Below are 9,492 nucleotides of genomic sequence, written 5' to 3'. Positions count from 1 at the left end.
ACTTCCATGTAACCACAACCTAGATCATGCAATACAACGTGAAATCATACAGCACGCACTCTTTCATATCTGGCTTCTTAAACTCAACACTAAGTTTAGATGAATTTGAAAAACAAGTTAGATAACTTATTACCAAGAAATACCAAGACTTATAAAATTATTAATTAAAATCATGTAATTGGCACACAAATGGAAAACAGCAATAGATCATATGTATGTGTACAATCACCTGATTTATGACAATCTATATTGACTGTTTTGCCATGTGTAATATTTTCCCTTATTTTTCACAGCTGTATATTATTCCATTGTTGGAATATATTATAATTTATCATTCATTTTACTGCCAATGGATGTTTCAATTGTTTCCAGTTTTCCTATGTTGTGACGAATTTTGCATGACCACTGTTGTAGATGTCTTTTGATACACATATATACATATTTCTCCTTCCTGTAAATATGCCCAGGAATGGAATTGTTAGATCATAAGGCATGCACACATTTAGACTTAGTACTTCTTGCCAGTTTTCCAAATTCGTACCAATTTACACACTCATGAGTAATCTCTGATAGTTCCAGTGGCTCCATATACTTGTCAATGTTTGGTATTGTCTTAGCTGGAGTCTTGTAGTAAAACTGCATTGAGTTTGTTTATTTATTTATTTAACTTATTTATTTATTTTTGTGAGACAGGATCTTACTCTCTCACTCAGACTGTAGTGCAGTAGCATGATCTCAGCTCACTGCAGCCTCAACTTCCCAGGCTCAAGCAATCCTCCCGCTTCAGCCCTCTGAGTAGGTGGGACAACAGGTGCACACCACACCAGGCTAATTTTTGTATTTTTAGTAGAGACAGAGTTTCACCATGTTGCCTAGGCTGAGCATTGAAATTTTAGTATGAATTTTCCTAGTAACCTAGGACAGTGAGCATCATTTCAAAAGATTATTGGCCATTTCAGAGAGTACCTATTAAATCATTTTCCCATGTTTAACATTGTAATTGTCTGGATTTTTAGTGATTTGTAGGAATTTAAATAATGACTGAGCAATTATTATATAATAAATTATATATGAATACAAATCCTTTGCCAGCTATGTAGTGCAAGGTTCTTCCTCTCCGTAGTTTGCCTTGTCACCCTCTTAATGATGTTGTCATAGTTCATTTTGTGCTCCTATAATCAAATATCACAGACCAGTATGGTTCTGGAGGCTGGGAAGTCCAAGACAGAGGAGCCACATTTGATGAGGGCCTTCTGTTGCATCATCCCATGGCAGAAGGTGAAAAGGCACAACAGTAAACGAGAGCGAGCAAGAAGAAGGGGGCCGAATTCATCATTTAATTAGGAACCCATTCCCATGATAGTAGCATTAATCCATTTGTGAGGGCAGAGCCCTCATGGCCTAATCACCTCTTAATGGTCCCACCTCTCACCACTGTTGCATTAGGGATTAGTTTCTAGCACCTGAACTTTGGGGAACAGTCAAACCATCGCTGATGTACTTGAATGAATAAGAGTGTTTTAAAGTTTAATGAAGTCCAATTTATTTATCTTTTTCATTAATGTTTTATGCATCTTAGAAAATCTTTGCCTACCACAAGCTAAAACAGATATTCTCTCTTATATTAACTTCTAAAAGCTTCATAATCTTCCCTTTCTAATTTAGATCCAAGAACTTGCATCTGTAATGTATTTGTGTATGTATGTGATAGTAGAGTTCAACACCGTTCTAAATAAAAATATGAATATCAAATGGATTCAATACAATTTAATGAAAAGACTGTCTTTTAATCAATGCACAGAATGTCACCTTGTCATAAATCAGGGGATTGTACACATGTATATGATCTGTTCTGCTCTATTATTTGTCCATTTGTGTGCCAATAACAGGTAATTTCAATCAAAAATTTTATAAGTCTTGTTATTTTTTGGTATAAGTTATTTAACTTGTTTTTCAAATTCATCAAGACTATCTTGCTATTTTGGGTGGGTGCTTTTTATTTCCCTGTAAATTTTAGAATAATAACACACACACACACACACACACACTCCCTGATGGTATTTTAATTGTGATTGAATTAAATACAAAAATCAATTTGAAGAGAACTGACATCTTTATAATACCTGCACTGAGTCTTCCAATCCACAAACATGATATATCGCTTCATTTATTTGGGTCTTGGTTAATTACTCCTGGAAATGTTTTCTAGATCTCTTTGCGGAAGTCTTACCTATCACAATGGATAATTTTATGTGCCGATTTGGTTATGGGGCCAGGTTGTATGGTCAAACACCAATCTGGATGTTGCTGTCAAGGTATTTTTAAGATGTGGTTAACATTTAAATCAGTAGACTTAGGGTAAAGCAGATTGCCCTCCAGAATGTGAGTGGGCCGCATCTAACCAGGGAAGTCCTCAAGAATAAAGACTGAGGTTTTGGCCAGGCTCAGTGGCTCACGCCTGTAATTCCAGCACTTTGGGAGGCCAAGGCAGGTGGATCAGTTGAGGTCAGGAGTTCGAGACTAGCCTGACCAACATGGTGAAACTCCATCTCTACTAAAAATACAAAATTAGCTGAGTGTGGTGGCACAAGCCTGTAATCCCAGCTACTTGAGAGGCTGAAGCAGGAGAATCGTTTGAAACCAGGAGGTGGAGGTTGTAGTGAGCCGAGATTGCGCCATTGTACTCCAGTCTGGGCGACAAGAGCAAAACTCTGTCTCAAAAAAGAAAAAAAAAAAAAAGACTGAGGTTTTTTGAAGAAGAAAGAATCTGGCCTCAAGATGGCAACACAGAGACCCTACCACAATTTCCAGGCTACTTGCCTTGTCCTGTGGATTTCAGACTCACTACTGAACTCTTACCTGAATTTCCAGCCTTCCAGCTTGCTTTACAGATTTCAGCTTTGCCAGCTCCCTTTTCCCTTGAAAGAAATAACTCTCGAAAATCGAGGTTCCAAGATGGCTGAATAGGAACAGCTACAGTCCACAGCTCCCAGCATGAGTGACACAGAAGACGGGTGATTTCTGCATTTCCAACTGAGCTTTGAAGAGAGTCGTGCTTCTCCCAGCACGGAGTTTGAGATCTGAGAACGGACAGACTGCCTCCTCAAGTGGGTCCCTGACCCCCGAGTAGCCTAACTGGGAGGCACCTCCCAGTAGGGGCCAACTGACACCTCATACAGCCGGGTGCCCCTCTGAGACAAAGCTTCCAGAGGAATGTTCAGGCAGCAACATTTGCCATTCTGCAATATTTGTGGTTTTGCAGGCTCCACTGGTGATACCCAGGCAAACAAAGTATAAAGTATAAAGTACGGTCATATAAAGTGCAGGCATATAACCTGGATGTAAACAGAGGTTTCATTGATTCTAGGTTCTGCTTCCAGTGTTTTAAGCACTCGTCTGTACTGAGTTTGCCCTGACTCCTAGAGTCTAGTCCTTCAAGGTTGTCAATTCAAAGTCTGAGACATTTCCCAACATCATTCCTTTTGGCAGTCTAGTGAGCTTGTCACAAATTTTGAGGGTATCCCTTTTTCTTGGTCTCTATGCCCCATTATTAGTCTAAAATATATTGATACAGGGAAAGAAAACAGTAGCAAATATGGGGTTCACCTCAATGTATTATTCCTGTTGTCTCCCAATTTGCTTCCTGAAGTTATGCTGCTTTGTGCTGGGGGGTTGGGTAGGTGTGGATGTGGGTGTCCACGTGTACCTCCAAAGAGCTGTTTCTTGTCCATTTACAGCTTTTATAGTTGTTCTCAGTAGGTCAGTTTCACATGAACTATTCTTCAATAAACAGTAGTGGAATGCCTCATTTATTTTTAACATCATTTTGATTCTGTGTATTTTTGAAATATTTTGCCCTCTAAGCTAAACCTTTCACCCCCACAGTGTTCTTTTTGTGAACTCTGAAGACATACTTCACAAGGTGTATCCTTCTCTGAATGTTGCTTCTGAATTATAACTTACTATTCACTCAGCTCTGTCAGCTTTTTCTTTAATTTTCCAGTGGGAATACACCCCACACGTTCTCCAGAGAACACTACAGCTATCTTTCTTTTTGGATCAACATTTTATACTGAATAATGAAGACACTCATCAAGATGAACCTTACTAGGAAACGCACGTGCATGCACACGCATACACACACACACATTACTCTACTCCTCTGTACAGAAAAATTCCCTACAAGACTTGCCCATGACTGTCTTCAATTTCTCTCCTTTTCTCCCGAACCCACTGCAAGCAGACTTTCACCTTGTCCATTCACATAGCAGATCTTGTTAAGGCCACTGGTAACTTCCATGTGGCTAAACCTTTAGTCCGATTCTCAGACCTTATCTTAATTGACTCATCAACAGCATTCAACATACTTAAGTCCCTGTGGCTTCCTTGAAACACTTCCCCTGCACGCACACACACACACACACTTTGAGGATGCCGTATTCTCCTAACTCTTATTTCCCTTCACCAGTCATTCTTTCTCAGTCTGCTTTGCTGGTTTTCCTTCACATCCCAGGCCTTTAGATGTTAGAAGGCACAAGGCTCAGAACTCCTTTTTCCTCCATTTCTCTACACTCATTTTCTTGGTTACCTCATCCGTTTCAGTTCTTAAATACCATCTACATGCTGACAATCCCCAAATTTATACCTCCAGTCTATACCTCACCTCCACACCCACATGTGGATATCCAAATATCTCAATATCTCCACTTAGGCATCTCATTGGCACCTCACACATAACATGTCCCTCATGCTGCCAAACGCGTTCCCCTTGCAGTCTTTCCAATTTCAGTGAATGCCAACACCATCCTTCCAAGCGTGAAGCCAAAAGCCTTGGAGGCATTCTTGATCTTTTTGTAGACACACTCCAACTCTCATCCAATTGCAAATCTTTTGGCTGAAATTTCTAAACACATCCCCAGTCCTGGGATTCTCACCACTATCATTTGACTGAAACATGATCATCTCTTGTTGATTATATCATTCTATCCCCAAAACTCAACTGTTCCAGTGACTTCTTATTTCAGACTACTTAAGATTTCCCATAGTCCAAAAGGGACCTCAGTCCCTCAGCTCCTGTTACCTCACTGAGCTCCTATTATTCACTCCCTTGCCAACTGCATCCCAGGCACTGGCCTCTCTGCTGTTCTTCAAACATTCCAGGTGGACTCTTGGTTTAGGCACATGTCTTTTGCTCTGTCTACAATTCTTTCTCCCCAGATATCTCCAAGGCTTCTTTTCTCATCTTCTTTGGGGTTTGCTCAAATATCACCTCTGCAACACAGCCATCCCCAACCGCTCGATGGAAAGTTCAGCTCCTTTCACTCCGTCACCTTGCCTCGCTTTGTTTCTTCATAGCACTTATTGCTACCTGACCTGTATTATGTTTTTATTTAATCATTTATAGTCTGTCTCCTCCACTAGAATCTAAGTTCTTTTAGGCCAAAGACTGTCTTGTTCAATATAATGCTTAGAGCAAAATCTTACACCAACAAAGTGCTTAATAAATGTCTGATGAAATCAAATCCATGATGATTACCACACAGGAGCATAATCTTCTGAAACAAACATTACGATGGAGTACTCATAAATTATGAAAAGCCTTTGCAAATATATAGGGACATATACTTCGAATTTACTGGGGAAAGTTTGCTACATAGGTAGAAATAATAAATACCTCTGTATTAGAAAATGTAGAATAGAGAGGTATTTGCCAAATGATACAAAAATTGGGAATCTAAACATACTTTTATAAATGTAACACATTTTTGAAAACTCTTTTGACACTTTTATATTTTATTAGAAATTAAGGAATCAAAAATCCTACACAATGATCTGTAGTTATAAGAAAACAATAAAAATATAATACCCAAATGATATATAATATAAAAATGTACTTCTGAATTGGCGTAGAAATTTCATCTAGTTCAGAATAATATCAATATGGATACTTCCTTTCATATTAAATTCACAAAATCTAGCAGTTTTCTATGGTATTTTACATTTTCTTAGATTAAAATTTCTTCATTCTTCCTTTGGTTTTGGATAAACAGACATTTTAATTAATGTAGTCACTAATCTGAATTTAAAAATCTATCTCAGATGTAGTTCAATTTTTCTAATTTTTAACAGATTAATTCTAAGGTAAGACTCATTTATTAAAGTAGATTATAAAAACACTGCCCTCATTTTTACCTAATTAGCTTAAAAAGCACCATCCTTGATATAAGCATTATTTACTAATCTCTAAATCTAATGTAATGTATAAATAAAATACTAACTTTAACATAGGGGTAAAAATCAGTGCAACGAGAAGGTCATTTTTAAAATCAATGACAGGGCCAAGTATCTATGTAATCTCTAAAATGGTACTTTATCTTCTAATTTAAATGTTTAGAAGACTCAAGATCACTGGAACTGGTTCTATTTTTTAAAACATTTTGTTTTTTACCTATATATAAATAATAGATTCTTATTTGCAAACCTCTGAAGCCAAACAAGATAAAGTTACCATAAAGTATATTCAGTGGTTTTCAAAGAAAAAACATTTTATCCTGGATACCCTACCTTAATGTTAGTTTAGACTGAATATCCAGTGTTTTCTCTATTACGAAGCTTGAGCTCATAGAAAAGAATGAGATTATGTCCTTTGCAGAGGCATGGCTGGAGCTGGAAGTCATCATCCTTAGCAAACTAATGCAGAAACAGAAAAACAAATGCCATCCGTTCTCACTTCTAAGTGGGAGCTAAATGATGAGAACACATGGACACAGAGCGGAACAGCACACACTGGGGCCTCCACCAAAGGGTGGAGGGTGAAAGGAGGGAGAGAATCAGGAAAAGCAACTAATGGACACTAGGCTTAATACCTGGGTGATAAAGTAATCTGTACAACTAACTCCCATGACACAAGTTTGCCTGTGTAACAACCTGCACATGTTCCCCTGGACTTAAAGTTAAAAAAAAAAAAAAAAAAAAAGGAAGTTTGGACTGAGTAGGGAAGGAGCTGGATGGTTCCTGGAAATGGACATGAAATACCCCGAGTGGTTCTGAAAGAACAAGTGGGTCACGCTTTGAGCAGTAGTGACGCACCAGAGTGCACCTAACCAGCAGCCCTGTAACACGGGCTCCAGGCTACTCACACATCTAACCATTCCTCAAGTGTGAGAGCTGCTGAATTAAGACTGGCATTTGCTCTTAAAAGTTTCTATTGCTAATGTTTAGGAATAATGTAGAAAATTCTCAAAAATGCTTTGGTTTGCTTTGTGCAGAAAACTAAGCATTAGCAATCTTCCCCGGATGCATGGAGCTGCGACCATGGAAAAGAGGCCTGGACCCGGTGGTCACTGTTGCTGCTGCTGCCTCAGGTGTCTCATTGCTATAGAAATGCAGTCAGCTGGCCGAGCGCAGTGGCTCACGCCTGTAACCCCAGCACTCTGGGAGGCTGAGGCAGGCAGATGACCTGAAGTCAGGAGTTCGACATCAGCCTGGCTAACATGGTGAAACCCCATCTCTACTAAAAATACAAAAAAATTAGCTGGGTGTAGTGGCATGCACCTGTAATCCTAGCTACCCAGGAGGCTGAGGCAGGAGAATCGCTTGAGCCCAGGAGGCGGAGGTTGTAGTGAGCTGAGATCGTACCACTGCACTCCAGCCTGGGTGACAGAATGAGACTCCGTTTCGAAAAAAAAGAAAGCAAAAAAGAAATGGAGTCAGCAAGGTCAAGGAGAAATATTCAAACAGCGGCAGGGCTCTGGGGTCATTTTTGTTTTGTCACTCTGTGATAAAGGACAACATTAGCGTTAGTCTGAACACATCTTTTAAAATTCCAGACATCTACAAGTAGGCAATGATCCCTTCACCTTACAGCCAGAAATCGTCTGAAAATAATTTATTATGCATTTATATGATACATATGTGTGTATATTATAAATCTAAGTTTATAAATATGCTCATATATATAACCTTATAAAGTTACAGTTTGGATTAGTAATAATTAGACTGACAAAATGCAATTATCTGACAAAAAAGAAGAAATTAGCTGAGTTGAGATCTGAGAATATAGAAATGAGTGTAAGGACCTGAATCACGATCAAGAGAAACAGTGGGGAGAGGGACAAGAGAAAGACATGCCTGGAGCCTCAGCTCTGCTAATTCCTCTTCCCATTCTCTGCTCCGTTTTCTACGGTAACGTTAGATGGGGATACATGCTCTGAAGAAAAGCCAACAGAGCAGGAGGACAGAGCAAGAAGAGACGAGGGCTCTGGGAAGGCGTCACTGCAGAGGTGGTGTCTGAGCAAAGGCCAGCTCCCGATGGCACGTGGAGGGTGCGAGGCTCCCCTCCCACGGAGGAGCTTCGACTGTAAACAATAAAGATGACATCATCTGCCATAGCTTTTAATTACGTTTATATTTACATTCAACCCTAAGATCAATAAATGTGGGGTACTTCACGTGAACTGTCTGAATTTGAAGATGGAAACTAGAAAAAGAAAATTAGCTTGGGAGATTTCACCACTGACATTTCTCAAAAAGGTTCATGGCTGAAGCACTTTTTAAAAATGTATGAGAAAGTCAGCATGACTAGAACAATCTGAGTCTTATTCAGACTGACATATTGTCTCAAATACTAATATCTACTAGTGTCTACGATTTTGACGGAATTACTAACAGAATGAGACTAGAAAATACATCAGAGTACAAAGTTATAAATGGCATGTCCCTAGATAATATATTCTTATATGTAATTAGTGTGTGAGTACAAACACATGCTAATTATGTTTGTGTATCACTGATAAAATGACGGATTGTAAACACACATCAGGGTCTTCTGAGCAAAGCCTACAGAACCTTGGAGATGCTTTCAGCAAGGCAGCTTGGTGGATTTGACTTTTACTCTCTTTAAAATGCAAAGTGTTCAAAATTAAGTGATTTATTTGTTTGCATTTTTCTCAGTCTAGCATCTCACACTGTCAGACACACAGATAAAAAGAATACTTGTTCCTCCAGTTTTCAAGCGATAAGTGGTGTGCTGAGACCATGAGTGCGCCAATGGTTCTGGTGAGGTGGTTTCAAGATGTCACTTGGAATCTCTTCTTTAAAGTCAAGGTTGTCCTCTGAAAAGATTTAGGCACATATTGTGAACCTGGAAACAGCAAGCAAGAGGTAATTCTCATTAAATGTTACAAAGGCAACTACTCAGAACGGCTGTTTTGTACATTCCATGCAAATACTTAAAAATACTTTATTAATACACTTTTGTATAAATTAGGAAATAGTCATATGCAAAAACTCCCAATTAGGGTCCTGAGAAAAAGGAAGGGCGCTCCCCCAAAACCAAGTCGAGGTGCAGGCCGTGCGCCCTCCTGAGCTGGTGGATTTGCGAGAAGCTTCTATGCAGAGGCGAGTCCTGGCCCAGGAGGCTGAGGGAGCTCTACTTCCTGGCAGTTCTACTGCTTCCCAGGGGCAGGTGCAACGCCAGGTACTTTAAGGGAT

General features: G+C 39.3%; 1 protein-coding gene across 8 annotated transcripts in view; it reads right to left on the bottom strand.

The window, feature by feature from the left end:
* Positions 1-7,875: 7,875 nt before the first annotated feature.
* The window catches only part of FAM149A (family with sequence similarity 149 member A), a 67,164-nt gene continuing 65,547 nt past the window's right edge, over positions 7,876-9,492 (bottom strand). For 6 of the 8 annotated variants that reach the window (XM_015139648.3, XM_015139647.3, XM_078002548.1 and 3 more), the window contains one exon: positions 7,876-9,142. In XM_015139648.3, coding sequence (XP_014995134.3) covers positions 9,069-9,142 — 74 coding nt within the window. In that variant the 3' untranslated portion in view covers positions 7,876-9,068. The remainder of the gene's footprint in view (positions 9,143-9,492) is intronic. The other 2 variants (XM_015139645.3, XM_015139646.3) reach the window with 1 other exon arrangement.

Source organism: Macaca mulatta, chromosome 5 (assembly GCF_049350105.2).
Source record: "Macaca mulatta isolate MMU2019108-1 chromosome 5, T2T-MMU8v2.0, whole genome shotgun sequence".
Classification (NCBI taxonomy): domain Eukaryota; kingdom Metazoa; phylum Chordata; class Mammalia; order Primates; family Cercopithecidae; genus Macaca; species Macaca mulatta.
This window is presented reverse-complemented; position numbering and strand designations above follow the sequence as displayed.